This window comes from Merops nubicus, unplaced genomic scaffold (assembly GCF_000691845.1).
Source record: "Merops nubicus isolate BGI_N331 unplaced genomic scaffold, ASM69184v1 scaffold4738, whole genome shotgun sequence".
Taxonomy (NCBI): domain Eukaryota; kingdom Metazoa; phylum Chordata; class Aves; order Coraciiformes; family Meropidae; genus Merops; species Merops nubicus.
Genome location: NW_008624969.1, coordinates 74,558 through 92,992, shown reverse-complemented (window position 1 = coordinate 92,992; position 18,435 = coordinate 74,558). Strand labels below are relative to the sequence as shown.

Sequence of the window (18,435 nt, the reverse complement as noted above, 5' to 3'; positions counted from 1 at the left end):
ATCAAAATGTTCCATTTTAACGGACACAAAGCAGAAGCTTCACCTGATTTCATTACACTTCCCAAAGTGCAGCTGAAACCTCTGTCCATCTGGCAATGTGGCTGTTGAGTGAGGTGTTGGGAAGAGTACTGGCAGCCAGTTAACAGGCTTCCCAGCAGTGAAACTGTGCTTTGTGATACTTAAGGAGGATTTCTTTTTTTATTAACTGATACCATTTGAAGTCACCTTTTTTCACAGGTATTCCTGAAAAGCGACCGCGTTGCCAGGATGGTGCAGAGCGGAGGGTGCTCAGCCAACGACTCCCGGGAGGTCTTCAAGAAGCACATTGAGAAGAGGGTACGGAGCCTGCCAGAAATCGACGGCCTCAGCAAAGAGACAGTCTTGAGCTCCTGGATGGCAAAGTTTGATGCCATTTACCGTGGGGAAGAGGACCCCCGCAAGCAGCAGGCCAGGATGACGGCGAGCGCTGCCTCCGAGCTCATCCTCAGCAAGGAGCAGCTCTATGAGATGTTCCAGAACATTTTGGGGATCAAGAAATTTGAGCATCAGCTTCTGTACAACGCATGTCAGGTAAGGACCTCCCAGTCATGGAGGAAGTGGAAGAAGGTTTCATGGGGAGGGCCTGTCAGTGGGAAGTACTGCTGTCACAAACTGGAAAGTCTGGGTCTGGCCAGGCTGTTTCTGAGAGAACTTCTGCTTGGGAAAGGGGGTTTTGGCTCATGGTGGGACTTCTGCACTGCCAGTTATGTTCTGGCTGTCCATGTGGACCTTCTTTCTTGCTCATGCTGGTTTTCTCTTGTTTGATTGCTTAGGGTTTTCTGCAGATCTTTCAGAAGGTCTTTATATAAAGTTTTCTTTGATGAAATCCCATAGGATTGCTGAGATGGTAAAATTTTATTCCTCCAGCTCAGTGTCTGGATCAGCAGGTCTTTGATGGTGCCTTAGTGAGCTGTTTTGCTGTGACTTGCTTTCCTTTCTGCTGTCACATGGCCAATCTAAATGACAGAAGTACGTTCTTGCAGCCTGCAGTAGCGTTGTTGGTACTTGAAGCTCCGATGCCCCTGGGGTGAGTGTCTTATGCAGACTCACTCACTGAGGTTGTACGGGGTTCTCCTTCAGTAGAGGAAGCCTCTGTCCCCCCTGCATGCCCGTGGCAGGAGGAGAGAGCATCCCAAACCCCCATGGACCTGGAGGTGGTTCTGCTTGCACTGTTTGTTCCCAGATAGATGAAAACCTTCCCCGTTCCTCTCTTTTTGCCCCCAGTAAGAACCAGTTCCCCAGCGGTGCAGAGCTGGGACTCTGCAGTCCTGTTTGCATTTCCAGCAGCCCTTGCTGAGGGCTGTCGGTGGCTGTCCAGGCTGCTGATGACCCAGATTATGGTCCCCTGCTATCAGATAAAAATACCTCAGGCGGGGTAGAGGATGTCAGAGTCACGGGGAGGGGCAGGTGATGCTGTGGAAAGTTTTTGGAGGAGGAGCAGACCTCAGTCTCTTCCCTGTACTTCAGGGCTTCAACTTCTTATTGAAATGAATACATTTGGGACCAATTCTGTCTGTCTTCTGTCTAGACAATTTCAATTCTTTCCAAGACATAGGAAATTGTTTGATCTGGGTTTTTTTTTTTTTTTCTGTAAAGAGCTTAATTACCTTTCATTTGTCCTTCTTCATCTCAGACCTTTGTGGCAGAGTGGGGAGAAGTTAATAAATGTCCCTGAGTAGAGCATCTTCATAGCAGAAAGGCAACAAGGGCTGAATCAGTCCTCATACGTTATATTTACAAATCAGATTTTGTGTCTCCATCTTCTGTTGGAGAACTTCTTTAAAATCAAAACTGTAATGTTTTCAGTGATATATTGAAAGCTGAGTAAGTTCTGCAGAGTGTTTTGGGGTTTTGTTTGTTTGTTTGTTTTTGTTTTTGTTTTTTTTTTTAACTTTAACTCAAGCCCTGTGTCTCTCATCCTCCCTTGACCTGTCCTCAGCTAAGGAACTGGGGTGTGTTTGTGTGTGTGATCCTGCCCTCTTGCTTTGTGGCTCCCAGTGATGCAGAAAACTGTGTTTATCCTAGCTGCCCTCATCTCTGCTTGTGAGAGCCTTCCTGGCTGACACCATGAACCCAGGGGCTGCTCCATGCAAATTGCCCTGTTGCATTGAGCAACTTGTTTCCTGCAGTAGGTCCTGTTTCTACTCTGAAAGAGAAGGATTTAATTCTGGGTCTTTTCTAATACTCAGAAGAAGCAAACCTGTAATTTAAGCTTTTAGAGAAAGACATAGTTTCTGTTGAAAGCGAGTATTAGCATGGGAGTTACTCTGGTTTAAAGATCTGGCTAGTGAGGATTAGCTATGCAGAAAGGAAAGCCCTTTACACAAGGTATGGCTCAGAAAATTGCAAGACCAGCAGTTGCTCAGCTGTCTGGTATTTTCCTGGGGTGCTGTGCAAGTAGTTGTGGTGTCATGGTGCCAGCACGGTGGGGTGGGAGCCAGCTCCACGGGGAGCAGGGGTGGGAGCAGGTTGCTGCTGCTCCTTCTCCTGTCAGGTGCTGTAGAGAAGGCAGCAGGGAGCATCCAGAGAAACTGCAGCCTTTGCTGTGGGGACCCTTATTTCTGTGGTACCTGCAGGCTCATGTCATCTGGGCTGCACCAGAGGGATCTGTGGAGCTCTCTGTCCACCAGCAGCCCTTAGGAGAGCAGCAGCAGCTGCTCTGCACTTCCATCTTGCTGTGAAGCACCCGAGTTGCTGTTGACCACTGCTCCTTCCCACAGGGTCTCGGGCATCGCTTACAGCCAGTCTGTTGTGGGGTATAAGTAAAACCTGTTAACCCACAGATGGTTTAGTTTGCTTAGCTTGTATGGGGAGTTCCTGGCAAAAGTCAAAGGTGCACACCACTTGTCTATCATGTTTTCTGTGGTAGAGCTGCAGGGTAGAGCAGAATCTGATATGCAATGAGCAGTGATTCAGTAACCTGCCTCTTATCCCCTATGAAAGCTTTCTCCTGATCTCATGATGAAGCATTGGCATCAACCTTGAAATAGGAGATTCTTCCTTTGCCTTCCTAAACTTTCGTAGCAAATTATTTCCTACTCCAAAAGCTCTTGGTGTTCATGCAGCCTAGATTTCAAAGCCACAGCAGCAGCTGGGTGCCCAACTGCTGCAGGCTGGAGGTGCAGGTGAAGCCCTGGGCACTGCCCTTCATGACTTGGAAACTCTCCCATGCCATAACCCCTTGGACTGTGCTGAGCCACTCTGCACCAATGCAGTCTCTGACGTGGGGAGGCTGACAGCAGTTGGGGAGCCAGAGGCACCTGCCAACAGCCCAGCACTAACACCAGGGACACGTGGAGAGAGAAGTGTGGTGTGTACAGCATCACAGCAGCCTGGGTGGCCACTGGGTGGGAGAGGGCCTGGGGCAGCTGGAGGGGAGGAACTTGCTGTGGCCATGGCAGGGCTGGGAGGTGCTTCTGCAGGACTTGCTGCCAGCTGCTCGCTCTCTCCCCCACCCCTACTTTGCATTTTCATAAATTTTCATTTGCAGCATCTGTCTCTCTCTGTTTGACAAGCTGTCTTCTGTAAACACCTCTGCTCTACCAGTCTGTCCTGAAACCAGCAGTGAGCTGCCTTCCCGGGTGGGTTTGTAAACACCTCTGAGCCTCTGCCTGCAGCTGTACTTGCAGCACAGAATGCACCCACTGGACTTTGGGGCACTGGCCCCTTAACCCCTAAAGCCAGGCATTTATTTCTATTGGCCTAAGCAGTGCTCATTTGTCTCCCTGGGAAGACACCAGCTCTGTTGGTCTGACTCTTGTTTCATCAGAGTTAATTGGAAGTAGAACTTCATAATTTGATTGAAGCTTCTGTTGCTTGTTTCATAAGAACAAAATATTTTATATATTCTGCTTGTGAATAGCTTTAAGGAAAACACTGTCTGGCATTTTCCTGGATGTGCTGAAATGACAGTATTTTTTTTGGCTCCAGTTGTGCACGTGTGGGTGATTTGTACAGTTGCTTTCTTCCTTTTCCTTTGCCTGGGCAGCTCCCTCTGGAGCCCACCACTGGGCAGCCTGCTGTGGGGCTGGCTGCCAGCAACCCTCCCGAGCAAATCCAGGGGCAATCATGAGCTTCCCCGCAGTGCTTTGGCACAATAGAAGTTATTCTTATTTTTGACTTCTGCCTTGCACAGGATTTGTTGGGAAGTGTTGCTGCCTTGTCCCTGGCAGGCTGCCTGAGGTGCCCTGGCCCACTGCAGAGGGGCAGCACGGTGCTCTTCAGGCAGCTTCTCAGTCAGTCCCCTGTGCTTGGGAAAGCAAAGCCCATCGACTTCTCCCCTTGCTCCTGTTGGCTGGGGGCAGAGGGGCTGCCTGGTCTGACGTGCTCTCCCTCACTTTGGTGGGCAGGGTGAAACTGCCCTCGAGGCTGGGCAACGAGGCAAGGAGTGAGAAAGCTTTGCCTAGTTTCAGTCCACCTAAAGCAGGGACAGGAAGGGTGCTGAGAGGCCCAAATGCTTCCTTCTACTTCTCCTGTGGTCTGGAAGACAGTGCTTTTAATTTGTGTGGCCTCCTAATCATAGGCACTAATTGCATAATGATTACATCACTTGGGCAGCATTTCCATTCCCTTCTGAAATAATAATTTGTTTGTGCAGAAGGAGGACGGTTTCTAAAGGGATTTTTTTTTTTATACAATATGCCCAGGTGGTATGAGGTAAGTGTATTATTAACATGCTAGCAGTGATATAACAGGACCTGAGACAGCAACAGAGCAAAAGGGATTGATGCAGTCGGAAAGGCTTTTAGGAAACAGGAATGGGAAGTGGTGTTGTAGCAGAATGATTGTGGACATAATGGTGGTGTTAAGCACAACCTCTGACTAGAACTTTTTAAATAATACATAGGGGCTTAAGTTTTTGCATAACACTGTGTGGCTTGGTGTTTCTGGCCCACTGAAGTCAGTGTGGGAATTGAGTATCTTGGCTCCAGCAGCGAGCTCCTCTGCTGTGCAAGAGGCATCGTGGAGGGAGATCTTCAGTCATGATTTTCTGCTCCAGAACCCATTGGCAAGGCTTGATTAACCTGTGGCTGGGGAAGAGTCATACAGGAGCTATTTTCTGTAAGTGTTGGGCAATTCCAAACTTGGGTCTTGCTGCAGTTGGCATTTCCTTGGGTGTGAGCCCTGTATTTCCCACTGACCTTCATGACAGCTGAACTGCAGCAGCATCTCTGAAAATCAGGCTGTGGTGTTCTCCCTGTCTTGTTCTTCCCCGGCCGTAGGCAATGATTTACTTTTCTATCTCATGCTGTGTTTGGAAGTCATTTTTAGCTACAGTGAGAAGAGAAGGAGCTGGTACAGTGCTGTTCAGTTAATGGAGCAGCAGCAGCTGATGTCCTGAACACACCTATGATGAGCTACACACTTCCACCCTCCCGCTCCCGAGGCAGCCTGGGACTCTGGGCTGACCCTGCAGCGTTGACTGGGTTCACAGGCTTCACAATCAGACTTTCTCTTCTTTCCTGGATCTTGCACCCTGAAGTGTTCTGTACACTGTGGCATTCTTCTTAAATATGCACAATGTCTGTCCTAAGTTTCTAATTTCATCTGCTTCCCTTAGATATTAGATTAGAACATGAATAACTAAATAAATGCATGTGAAACCTGCTAAGTAATGCATAGTAATACATGGTCATGATTTTTCAGCATCTATGCCTCTCCATCCAGGTAGAAGGTAACATTAGAGAAGCATGCATGTGCAGGCAGGCTACAACACAGACCAAGTCCCATCGCTGACTGGTGGCTCTTTCACATAAAGGGATAAAAGCCTCTAACTAGTGCAATTAGAATTGTTTTGTAAGTTTTAGGCACCTGTGATTTTAGCTAGGAAACATTTCAACCCAAATTTTGCCCACCAGAGCTGGCTTAAAACTAGAATTCACTGTTTTGACGTTTATTGTTGCAACTGAATTAGGACGCTGTGTCCAAAGGCTGATGTTTCCTGCAAAGCAGAAAGTTCCCCTGCCAAAAAAAATTGTTTTCAGAAGTGTTAGCAGAAAAGCTGTTTAGGATTTCTGTCCTGAATCAAATGCTTGATTTTAGCTTCAGTCAGTATTGGGGGTGATTTGCTGAGGTGGTGTCTCACCTTCCACCCCTGTCTCATCTCTGCAGTTCAAGTGGTTTTCCCAGACTTCATTTCTTGTCTCTCTGCAGTGCCTAGAGGCTGTTGCAGAGATGCTGTGGTGGTATTTGGAAAATGCAGCCAAAGTTAGAGTAGAAAAAAGTAGGGCTAGAAACTCCTCTGCATTGCTGTAACAGGTCAAATGGTGAAATAAGGGTTAAGTTGACCTCAGAATAAATATTTGTTTGTTGCTATCCTCCTCAAACCAAGTATTTCATTTAGTTTGTTGCCATGAAAAATTCCCAGTGATGTCTTGCGTGAGAACAGAGCCCGGGGTCGTTGTGCACAACGTGGAGTTACCTGTCTGTGCACATCTGTGTCCCTTCAATTCAGAGGCACAGGGATTTAGTGTCAGATCACTCTCCTCTGCTCCCTATTCTTCATTTTTGAAGAAGATAAAGCAATTCCTTTTTATTCTAGCTTAATCTTGAAGCTCAACACCTATGAAATGGCCATCTGCAAGTTCTGGGCATTGAAGCAGTAGGGCTGGCTTATAATGACCCCTCCAAAAGGGCAGGAGGTTTCCTTCAGCACCAGAGCCCCTGCAAACAGACCATCCAGAGGGTGGTGGTGGCAAGCTGGGGCTGCAAGTGATGATCAACAAGCCTCCACGGGCTCCTCTCTCCAGGGCTGGATACTTGCATGCTGTGGACAACTGGCAGCTCTGGCCAGTACCACTGTACCCCTTGCAAATCCCCAGGGCATCAGCTAGACTTCTTAGTGCTTTTTTCCCCTGCTCTTTCACTTCTTCAGAACACCTTTTGGTTGCTCCACCTGTTTCCACACTGTGAGAATTATCCCCCCCCACACACCTTAAAACAAAGCCAGCACCGATGAAAATGGGTTACGGTGGTTTTAAGATGATCAAAAGCCTCAAAATCCATAGAGCATTGTACTGTGTTTTCAGTAATTCAGTATTTATTTCCATGGAAACGGAAATGGCAGCCTGGAGCCTTCTGCAGGGTTGTAGTGACTCCTGGAGCAGGCGGTGGCAGCCGCAGCATCCCTGTCAGGGCACGAGCATCCCCCCCGGCCAGCGGTGATTCCGCCCGCTGGGGAACGGAGGGAGGAGAAAGCACTGGGAAGTGAAGGAAGTTCTCCCCTTCATCATAACATTCTGTAGGTGCACGTGCTCCTTCAGGGAGGAAGGGGAATTGCCCTTCTTTGGCAATTTGGGGTGGGATATTTTGAAGAATGAGGTTGGCATGGGAGGGTGGAGGAAGGGAGAGGCGTGGTGCAATGTGCACTGTCAGGGATGGGACCACTGAGGTCTGGCTGTGCTGGACCCTCGGCTGCCAGCCACCCTGTTTGGGAGAGGTTTGCTGATGGAGTCACCCAGGAGGTAAAGAGCAGTCCCCCGCTCGTCCCTCTTGGTCCTGTGTGAGGCAGAAACGGTGACCCTCTGTGTGATGCAGCATTTAGTGTCTTTATACCTGGGAGCAGGAAGGGTGGTTGAGATGGGACGCCTGTGCTCCAGCCTCAAAAACCTCATCTCCTCCAGTACCCCACGGAGAGCTGTGGAGAGGAGCTCAGCCAGCTGAGGGGGACGTGGTGGTGAGCAGAGAGCAGTGTGCCATGGTGCAGCTGGCTTTTGGGGAGGAAAATGCAGGATTGCTCTCTGCCAGGCTGGGACCCACTCCCCTGAGCCGTCCTCACCGAGCGTCTGACTCACAGACACGTGTGGACCTGCTTGTGCGTCCATTAGCCATAGGATCAGCTCACGTTCTGTGCTCTTATGGACTTGGAGAGTAATCTTGGCCCCTGTAATTAAATTTAAATCAAATTAGCTCTTCTATTAAACAAAATAAATCTGATGTAGCCTAATGCTGTATTCTCTAGCTATGGCTGATCAATCGCTCCTGCAAAGAGCAGGCAAATGCTGCTGAGCAGATGGTCTTGGCTGAGGCATGGTCAATTAAACTAATTAAAGATGCTTTCATTTAATCAGAGGGTGTTTTAACCCTGTTAGCTGCCAGTTGGGGATGTATGTTTCTGTGCACTAGGTACTTCTGGTTCTGGCTCTATTGTGGGTGTCTCCTACTTTTACAGTCCTTTTACAGAAACCAGGCTGGAGTGTTCCTCTGAAGAGCAGATGTTTAGCAGAGAAATTATGTCATGCAACAATGCTGAAGACTTGCAGAGAACAAGTCAGTCATTTCCTCCTAACACTAACCAGAGATGTTTATTAGACTGAAGAAGTCTTCTTCACGGAACCCTTCCCACACTACCTCCCGCCAGCCTTCCCTCTGGGTTTAGGGGTGTGGATGCTTCTCCACAGCCTAGCCAAATGTCACCTGTCCCACCAAAACAAGCAGTGGCTTGTTATGACATGTTTAAGGGACAGAAAATAGTTTCAGCATCCAGACAGGTTCTGAAGTGAAGGAGTTGCCTTTTATTTCTACTCTCTGATACCATCCAAAATGTTTTGGCTGCGGGGAGCTGCTCCACCATAGGATTCTGGAGATGGATTTAATTAATTATTTGCTGCAGAAGTCCACGGGGCCTCCTCTGAGCCAAAGCCCTGGTTTAATTTGTTTAATAGAGCACTCAGTCATTGTTTGTCACAACTGGGCATGCTCACAGTTTCCTCTCCCCCCCACCCTCACTGTAAGGAGTGACACCACTTGTGAGCGAGGTGAGTGCAGCCAAGAGAGCTCATTACTCTAATGGAAAAGCATTCAAAATTATCTCAAGAAGCAGCAGTAGAGGAGACTAATGCATTCAGACCATCAGTGACCCTCTTGTTGGGCAGCATGGAGGGGCTGCAGCATGCTGGTCCTCTGCATTTCCAGCAGCTTGTACAAACTAAAGTACAAACAGTTGTGCTTTATCCAGGGACCACATGGGCAACTTCATCCATCAGACCAGATCTATCCTGCTCCACCATTATTGATCCCTGCAGGTACTTTAGGGCTCAAGTCAGGATGATTTTCAAGGTGTTCATCCTTTGTGAAATGATTTTACCTGTGTATTTAGCGAGGGGGTTTTGTGGTGCAGTGTCAGCTGAACGCTTTTCGTTGTCTGTGTGGACTGATTAATTTCCACACTGTAAGTTTTGAATTACTATTGGGATATCTCTTTTTTTTTTTTATTTTCAGTTGGCTCAGGAATACTTTTCATCATCTGCATTCAAGCTGCAAAGGAATGCATAAAAAATAACCACAGTTATCTTATAAAATATCAGTGACTTGACATTTTCAATGTACCTTAACCCCTCTATTTAGGGACTAATTGTCTTTTTTCACTGAAAATCTGGTTGTTAGCTTGACTTCCCTGCTGCTTAGACAGATTTCCTGTCTCCCCCTCTCCCCGCATAAGATCAGGAGCCTCATTTCAAACTCATATTTATTAATACAATTCCATTTCCCTTCCACCACCTTGCATTTTGGAAAGAGCGAGTTGAGTGGTGAATTTCTGGTTCTAGGTAGGACCAGCTGAGGAAAAGTACAAAGGATTGAAGCAGCTGATGATCTGCTGCTGCTGTTGTTTGCAGACTAGCAGAGGTCTCTGGGAAGGGAAGCACTCTGGCCCTGAGATTATTAACTAGAAGAGCTGTTCTGGTGTCTGCAGCCTCTGCAAGTGCCTGACCGGTTCCACCTCTGAGCTTTATTTTAGGAACAGATCAGAGCAGGGACAGGGGCAGAAAGATGGACTGCTCCTAGCACAGTCGTGCAGAGGAATGTGCTGAAGCAGGAGGGAAGGTTTTGCAGAAGCTAGAGAAATAAGAAAAGTTCTTGAGAAGCATTAAATGATTCTGACAGCATTTGGGAGTTAGAGCTTGAAACCATTTCAGTGGAGAGAAAATTTGGGATGGCACAAAATATAAACTGTGGGAGTGTTACCTTTGTATTGGCAGAGAGGAGACAACTGGTAGAAATGGGGGAGCAAGTGGAGAAGTTGCAACCACTTTGCACTGAAACCCCCAATGACCTCGTGGCACACGTTGCCATTGTGCAGGGCGGCCCAGCCTCCAACACCTGCTGGGTCTGGCCAAGGAGAAGCCAAGACAAATGCTGTCCATCACAGGGAAAAAGTGATACATAAAATCAGATGTTTAGTGCTGATCTCCCAAGACCCAACCTAAAATGTACCTGAGGTGGTTTAGATGGCAGATCTGAGTTGGGTTTCCATGTGGTCTGGTTCCCAGAGGTGCAATTCATCTCTCAAATTGCCATGTTTGTTTTGAGCAGTCTCTCTTGCTTCCCTGACTTTGAATTCCATGCAAGCCACTGTACATAACATCCGCTTCCCCAGCATGTCCTGTGTTTTAATAGGAAAGGAAAATGTCACTCCTCTTTGTTTTCCTGTCAACCAGAGATGGTGAGCAGAAGACGTGACAAAGAAATGACCCCACTGCCCCCTCTTGGTGAAAGTAATCTTGTTTTTTCTTTGAGCAGCATTTGTTCTCTGCAGTACATCTTCCTGTCAATCAGCCCAGGAGGCCCTGGGAGACAGAAGGGGTGTTATCCAGACCTCTCTCTCTTTAAGCAAAGAACTGCTAGCTGCAAAAGAACCCATATGTGATGCTTATCTTAAGGAAGGCTGGAATACTTAATAAGACATAACTGGTGCATGACCCTGCTCTGTTAATGCCTCTCTTTCTCTTCCTTTTAACTGGAAATACAATGCGGCTGCTAGAATTTCATTCTGCATGTAGGTCTTTAAATCTCATTTGAATTCCACATGAAAACCTCAGTGTTTTGCAGCACTTCAACCCTTGCTCATGTGTGTTATCATTGAAATCCTGTTCCTTCCCTGGGGAGCTCTCAGTGCCTATCTCATGAGCAAAACTGGAAAGATGCCGTGGTAGTGGCACATAGCAGCAGGGGTTGTACATGGTCATGCTGGAGGCTTGTGCCAGAGCTCCAGGGTCTTCATTTCAACCAGAAATGTCCTGTTGGAGAGCCTGGACTGGTTTTTACTGAGCTGTGCTAGCCTAACATTACACACTAATGTTTCAGTTTTCTTTTAATCATCTTCAATAGAGAGCTCACTCCTGTGACATAACATCAGCCACTAAGTGAATATTTTGAAAGTTCTGTATTAATACTTCTATGAGTTTTCTCTAATCTTATTTCTGAATCACATGGTTTCTCCAAGGCTGCTTCTACCCCTTTGCAATCCATGTTGCGTTCAATATTCCAGAAAAGAGATTTATTGTAAAAAAAAATGTGTTATTCACCAGTCCTTTCTGCCACTTTCTATAATTTCGTTCTTCAGAGTACTGGTTTTTCTCTGTTACTTGACAAATGCTTCATGCCACAGCTTGGGATGTGACAGACAGTGTCACTTTAATTCAGAAGAAACCTCAGGAGTCAGATGGATCAGGCCATAGAAAGTACTGCATGGATATAAAATACAGCAGGGTTAATCTTCCAGTCTGCATCTAAAATAATATAAAAATAAAAAGAGAATAGGTATATTTCTTAAGAGAAATTAGGTGCCAAGAATCTTGTTCCAGGGGATATCAAAGTAGGCGTATATTTGTTCCCACTGAGATGACTATAAATTGGGAAATGATCAACAAACTAGATTTCATGCATTTCAAAGGCTCAGTCTCAATATCCCAAACTACAGGGAATGCAACTTATGTAAGCTGTTCCTTACCCTTATTTCAGTGTTGAGTTTTCATATTCAATACACTGTTTTTTTTCTAGAACATCTGATTCCACTCATGTTTTGTGAGAAATTAGAGTGCAATTTCAAAAGGGAATTAGATGCAAGACAGCTTCAAATACAGTCTCTCATGTATTTAAAAGGCAGCTATAATAGCTTAAAATCATATAAAAACTGTGCTTGCCTCCATTGCACAGACTTTGTTGTATAATGCCAGGCAGCAGCAATGTTTCCTAGCAGGAGTGATCTGTGCATGTGCTTTTCAAGTGTTGTAGCTTTGGGTCCAGGTCTTTTGTCTCTGAAATAGAGGACAGTAAGAAGATGGGGAGGTGATGGCACGTTATTCTTTGTCATTCATTGCGAAGTCTTTGTAGCAACATCATTGCAACAAAAAGGGGAAAATTATTGCATTCCCCTCTTTAACAAAGAGTAGGATGGTGTGACAGCCATTCCTTCCAAAGAGTATTTTGAGATTAAAGGCTACACTGACCTAAAGTTCATGTCATATGAGAAGACCTAGAACATGAGGGAGAGATGTGTAAGTGTCTCTGGAGGTTGTGCTCTGAGAGTAGTTGGCTCCAGTTATCAATCTCTGTTGGCTCCAGTTATCAACCACAAGAAGGTAAAACGTAAGACAGAAAGCAGAATACAAGGTCACCAACAAAGCTGGATCTTGGCAGGTAACACAGGTTGCAGGAAGATGCTGGAGGGAGGTGCTGAGTGTAAGTCTTTACTCTTTGGCTGCTCCTTAGCAGAAGGAATGTCAGTGAAGAGTTTCCTTGTTCCCAGGTTGAGGACCATGAGCTGTTGGCTTTTGTGGAGGGTTTTACTAAACGTAATTGGGTTCTTTTGTGACCTATCTATGGCCAGTGACAACAGCAAGAAAGTCTTTTAGGTGGTTTAAATTATAAAATCCTAGTCGCAGATGAATTATATTGTCTCTTATTTGTTCTCGACACCAGTCGTTTATCCTGCTGATATTCCTGCCAGTTTGCTGGCGAGCTCATGTTGTGCAACACTGGTGAAATGAGCTGCCGGCATGTGTTTGGCTGCCATTGCCAGAGGCATTGCACGCCCATGTGCAGAGCTGAGACCAGGACTGTTAAAGTAGCTGCAAAACAGAGATGTGGTTTCTTGGAGAAACTATTGACACAGTAATTTGATTCAATCTGGTGCTGCCTGTTACGTTTGGTGAGAATGTCAGTTGCCAAATGCAGCACTTTGTTTTAAAATCACATTAAAACCCAGTGCTCTTTTTCTGATGCAAGGTGTAATATCAGCAACAGTTCCTTATCACTGTATCTGCTGACTTCTTGTGGCTTGAAGTCTCATTCCTGACCTTCCTTCCCCACGTGTCTCCAAATTCTCAAAAATGTAAAATATTGAACAGCCGTTTTCAGTCACCTTCTAACTCAGTTCTTCCTTTCTCTTTCTGCTTGTGGATTTTCTTCACTTGACCTTTTTCTCCCTAACAGTGGATTTTGGCTGGGAACAGTTGTGCTCAGATGGTTAAGTAGCAATTGAGTGTAAATTAGCTGTGGCTGCCACTGTCGAAACGATTCCAAAATAACTTTGTGGAGGAGAGTGGCTGTCGGGCCAGACGAGAGCAGCATGGCTTGGATCTGCTTGGGGGGAAGAGAGTTAGGGACGAGAAGTCTGGTTAGACTAAGAGAAGAGCAATGCACTCTAAATACTGGTTTACATGCTATCAAATACAAGTAATAAAAATTACACTGGCCATTTGTGAGTATGCAGCAGCAGTATTTGGGAAAGGGTCTGTTGCAGGCCCTGCATTTGGCATGAACATCCGTTGTATTCATGACGAGGATCGTGTGGTTTCTTCAAGGGTAGTAGAGCAGCTTTTCTCTGGGAAGTCCCCACTGACAATGTGGTCCTTAGCAAAGTGGGAGGAGAAACCTCACCACCAGTTTTGATGATGGTTTGGCTAATGGATGTGCTGCAGCCCTGCTGCTCCCCCAGCACCACCTGGCTGGTGCTGGCAGGAGGTGACTCTGCTCCTCCTGCGTTTCTTTTGCCAGCCATGTAACTCCTGATCTTCTTTATTACCACTTAACGTAGGCAATTGTTCAGGGTCATTGGCTGGTCAATCTGTTCTGTCTTTATGTATGGCAATTGCAAAACAGCTGAGGATGTCTGGCAGCCAGTAGAAGTTTTATTTCTGCAGATGAAAATAGCCAAAGATACATTCAAGGAGATAATTGGGATCATTAAACTTTCCTATCGTAATGCCAGTTGCAGTTTCATCCATTGTATGGCTTAAAAACATAAGTGACATCAACGAACAACAACAACAACAAAAGAGATCTATTTCTATCCCAAATATACCAGCAGCAACACTGGTGGCGTAACGTCAGAGTGTGGGCCCAGTCTGAACATCATCATTACTGATCCTGGGAAGACCTGGTCTGCTTCAAAATAAGGGTGATTTTCTGGATGATGACAATCAAAGGACATTTTATTTAGGCCAGATCAGCGATGATCACATGAAGCACCATGTGAACCACTGCAACTCAGTAACTCGTGCTGAGATCGGGCAGAGCTGGTGTCTCAATGCTTTAAATTTTGTCCTGGCTGTGGTCAGAGTGGCAATAGATGCTGAGATGATTTAGGGAAGGGCAGCTCAGGATGCAAGGGCAGGAGAGCAGGCACATCTGCCTCCCTAAGGCTTGTGCCAGACCAGCATGGCACAGCAGAAGGGGATCTCTCCACTGTGGCATGAAATTACTGGATGCCAGATATAATCAAAAGTGAATTGCTCCTCTTCAAAGACAGAGTTCATAAGAATCATTCATAACAAAGCTCCCTCCGTGTAGAAGCTGCTGAGGAGGGGTGTGTCAGACTGCTAGTGAGGGGTGCTGGTGAGAAGAGGAAGGGAAAAAATGGGTCAGAGTCCTGCTGGAAAAGGAGTAAATGCACACTGATAGCATTAAATCAAATGTAACTGGAAATGAACACGAACAAACTGTTGGACATGAACTGGCCTGTGCCAACATGATCCCTACAGAAGGGGAGAGCAGTGCTGGTGCAGCAGCTAACAGCAAGTAACAGCACAGGATGTGCTGTTCACCAAGCAGAACAGAGTTCAGCATGAAACAGGAACATTGTCTTTCAAAAATTATATTAGCTCTCTGCTGCAAAGCTGTCATCAGGCTGTAATGATTCCTGTCTTAAGATGGAGGAAAACCCATCCCTCTGGTCTGATGGTAGTGAGCTGTACTGAGAGCTTTTCCAGCTCCCCTAGAATGTCTTGGTGTAAGATCCTCGTGGCTGCCTCTCATGGGGAGGGTGTCTGTTGAACTGGAGATGGAGCCAGTCCTGCTTTGCTGCAGCAGTTTGTCTGCTCTGTATTCCAGCAGCTGAAACAACGGTGCTGCCCCTGCTTTTCTCAGGATGCAAGCATATAACCTCCAAGATAACTGCTAACAAACTTCAGAAGAAGATCAGCTCCTTTTTTTTATCCTTTCAGACTTGCAGTAAGGTTAACAAGGTGCCTGGGAAGGTGGTGACTGAGTTGTGAAGGGTTTTCAAAGTGCTTGTGTGTGACTGATGCCTTGGGGGCATCAGTTGAGATCTCAGGGAGCTGGTGTAAGGGAGTAGTACAGGGATATAGCTCAGTGGGCTTGACAAGGTCTCCAGCCGTGGTGCCAAACCTTCAGCACACATGAAGGTTTGGCTCCTGCAGGAAAGCATAAAAAAAAGCCAGGCTTTGAACTCTTGTGTGCATGGAGCCATGAAGAAGGCAGGGGCAAAGAGGAAATGAAGACTGAAAGACTTCAATGACACAGCGGAAGAGAGATACCTCAAAATACAGTGAAGGGGAAGAGTGCTGAAGAAGGGATAGGGATGAGTAGGATGTTAAGGGATCTGGTGAGTGTAAGTCAGGGACTAATCACCCTTGTTGGATGCTGAACAGACTGGAGACATCTGACTTTCAGAGCAGCTTCTGAAAAGACAGGTGAGGACAACTGTACATGAATGAGGCTGAACTCAGGGGCAATGCTGTAGCTACAGTGGCTACTCAGGTCTTGGCTAGATAAGCAGAGGAACCTCAGGAAACATTTTGAGATACTGCTAGCCTTCTACAGGGCAGCAGAAACACCTCTACTATATCTAGATCTGGACCCTGTGCTATAAAAATGTGTTGGAAAGGTCTTGGGAGTCATGTGGGAGGATAAGGAAGGACTAGCAGTTTGGCTTACCTGGGGAAACAGTCCCAAGTAACTTGGTCTGTTGGCAGATGTCTTGGAGAGGTCTTTAACCCTGCATGTACAAGTGCAGTAAACTGTGGGATCAAAGGAGATGCTGTCAGCTGTGCTGCTGGTAGTCAAGGCTGGAAGAACTGTGCAGGGGTAGTGACAGCCCTTCTCTCTCCTGAAGGATGCACCAGATATTTTTCTATTGGATAAGCTCAAGTTTGAATGGAAGGTACAGCCTTAGCATAGCAACTGTGGGCTGAATTTTACTAAGGGTATACAGGAGATTGCATGGGAAGGGGCTAGTAGTTCATTTTGGGCTGGGAGCCCATCAGGAGCTTTGAAAGTGCCAGTGTTATTGTTGACTATGGGATCAAAATAGTTCTGTCACTTAACTGAGCTTTTTCTAGGCTGGTTATTTCACTTCAGTCTGCAGCAAAGTTGTGGTGGCCTCTGAGAAGGAGCTGAGCAGCCAGGGGGTTGGAGCTGTTCCCTGGTCACCTACAGCTAAAATCCTTTGCTATGGAAACACCCGGGTTAGGAAGCAGGACTGGGATGCACGGAGCACTCAGTGCTGCGTGGTGGTGCAGATGAGGTGGTGGCAGATATGGGGACACTGCTTTGCCAGATGAAGTTTGTTACAAATTCCCATCTGCTTGGAAGCAGAAGCTATAAGGTTTCTGCTGTGCAAGTAATTATTTGTTATACATTTTTAAACATGAAATCTAGTCCAAATGGCAAATATTTTTAGTATGTGTCATTGTGCAGTTAAAGAAGCTGCCAACAGCATAAACCTGCATGATGATAATAACTCTGAGAATAACTCTGCATGATGGTTGGGGTGGGGACAGGAGATGATTACCTCCACTTCAGTGCCAGCCTTGCACACCAGCTATTGCATGAGGTGTCCCCTGTGCTGATTTTGGAGGGGGCCTGCAGAGAAGGTGGTTCACAAGGAGAGGTGGCAGGTGTGTGTGAGATTTCTTCGTCCTGCTGATGGTGGCACTGAGCATGGTGGGACGTGCCAATGCAGCCAGGCACTGGAGCAGGGCAGCATGTGGGCATCACCCTGCTGCCTCTGCCTCGGCGCCAGCAGTTGTCTTTGCCTGCTGGGCAAACAGGTTTAGCTGGAAAGGAAAAATCAATAAATTTAAAGAGAAGGAGTTTCTGCTTTGCCCATTTTCCCCTCACCGTGCCTAGGTACTCGCTCCCTCTTCAGCTGGTCTGCCCACATCAGGGATCATCTTGCAGATGCTTTCCTGCCTGCTCCATTCATTTTACCTGAGATGGGAAGTGCACATCTGGCACAGCTGGAAGGTGTTTGGCCAGGTGTGAAAATGGCTCCCAAGAAGACAGGAGAGGATTGCTGTTTTTTTCCTGGTGGGATGTGGAAGAGGCCATGGAACATCTCTGCTTTCAGCAAGTGCAAGCCTGCATGTAGTTTGTAACGTAGGCAGATTTGGGATGAATGAAGCATTTTTCAGATTTTCAAGGAACTCAGTTGAGTTATTTCAGCAATATTTTACTCTCCACTCTAATTCCCCCCTCCAAAAAAAGAGAGAGTGGATTTGATGTTTCTGAGTATTTTAGAAACAGAATGGCTTAGGTTTTTTAGATTACAGAAAATGTAGTAAGGAAAACTGTCTGAAAATGATTGCTTTTTGAGGGCGTAGGATCTGTTGTGGATTTTGCTAAGCCTGTAAGCCAAATGTTTCAGTTATTCCATCAGCTTTCATGCAAGGCCACAGCGTGATCTTCAGCATCGCGTGATCTGTGAAGCAGCCTGGACAGGTATCAGAGCATTTTCCAGTTGTGCCAGTTCCCAGCAAGAGCTGTCTCACTTTCCTCTGCCTTTCTTAACAGTTCACAGCATTTGGGCCATAAATCCCATTGGAGGCTGGTTTTTTCTCTTGTTTTTCCCTATAACTCCAGCTGGAGGGAGAGTGGGACGCAGAAGGGAGCTGCTCTTCTGTATGGGTATGCAGCCAGGGCAGCAATCGGTGCGTGGTTGCAGACACACGTTATTTATTCCAGTGCCCTGAGCACTGCTTTCCTCCCCTTGATTTCCATAGATCCACTTGATTAATAAGGAGCAGAGGAGAAGGGTTTCAGCTGTAGGTTCCATGCGTCTGTGTTGCTGTGGTTTTACAGCCAGCAGTGTCTGATGGTACCTTCACGTTAAGAAGCAGGCTGGCTCTACCAGCACAGTTTTGACCTGGTTACAGAGCAGAATGCAAAAAAAGCTAAATCCCATCAGAATGCTTCAAGCATTGCTTTCCCCTTTAATCTCTTCACTGGTGTTTTTTCTTAATTTCTAAAAACTGCAAGTGCTGTCTGAGGTGGGCAGGTACCAACACTGCGGACCTGCAGCCACGCTTGCATCCTGGCTCACATCTGGATTCCAGCTGTATGTTCTGCACTACTCTTTTGCACATCCTTTCTGCC

The 18,435-nt window shown here is 46.5% G+C and overlaps 1 protein-coding gene across 1 annotated transcript in view; it reads left to right on the top strand.

The window, feature by feature from the left end:
- Positions 1–237: 237 nt before the first annotated feature.
- LOC103777937 (calcium-dependent secretion activator 1) overlaps positions 238–18,435 on the top strand; it is a gene marked incomplete at both ends in the record, with an annotated part of 87,720 nt that continues 69,522 nt past the window's right edge. The window contains one exon of the mRNA XM_008945502.1: positions 238–570. Within this exon, the coding sequence (XP_008943750.1) occupies positions 238–570 (333 nt within the window). The remainder of the gene's footprint in view (positions 571–18,435) is intronic.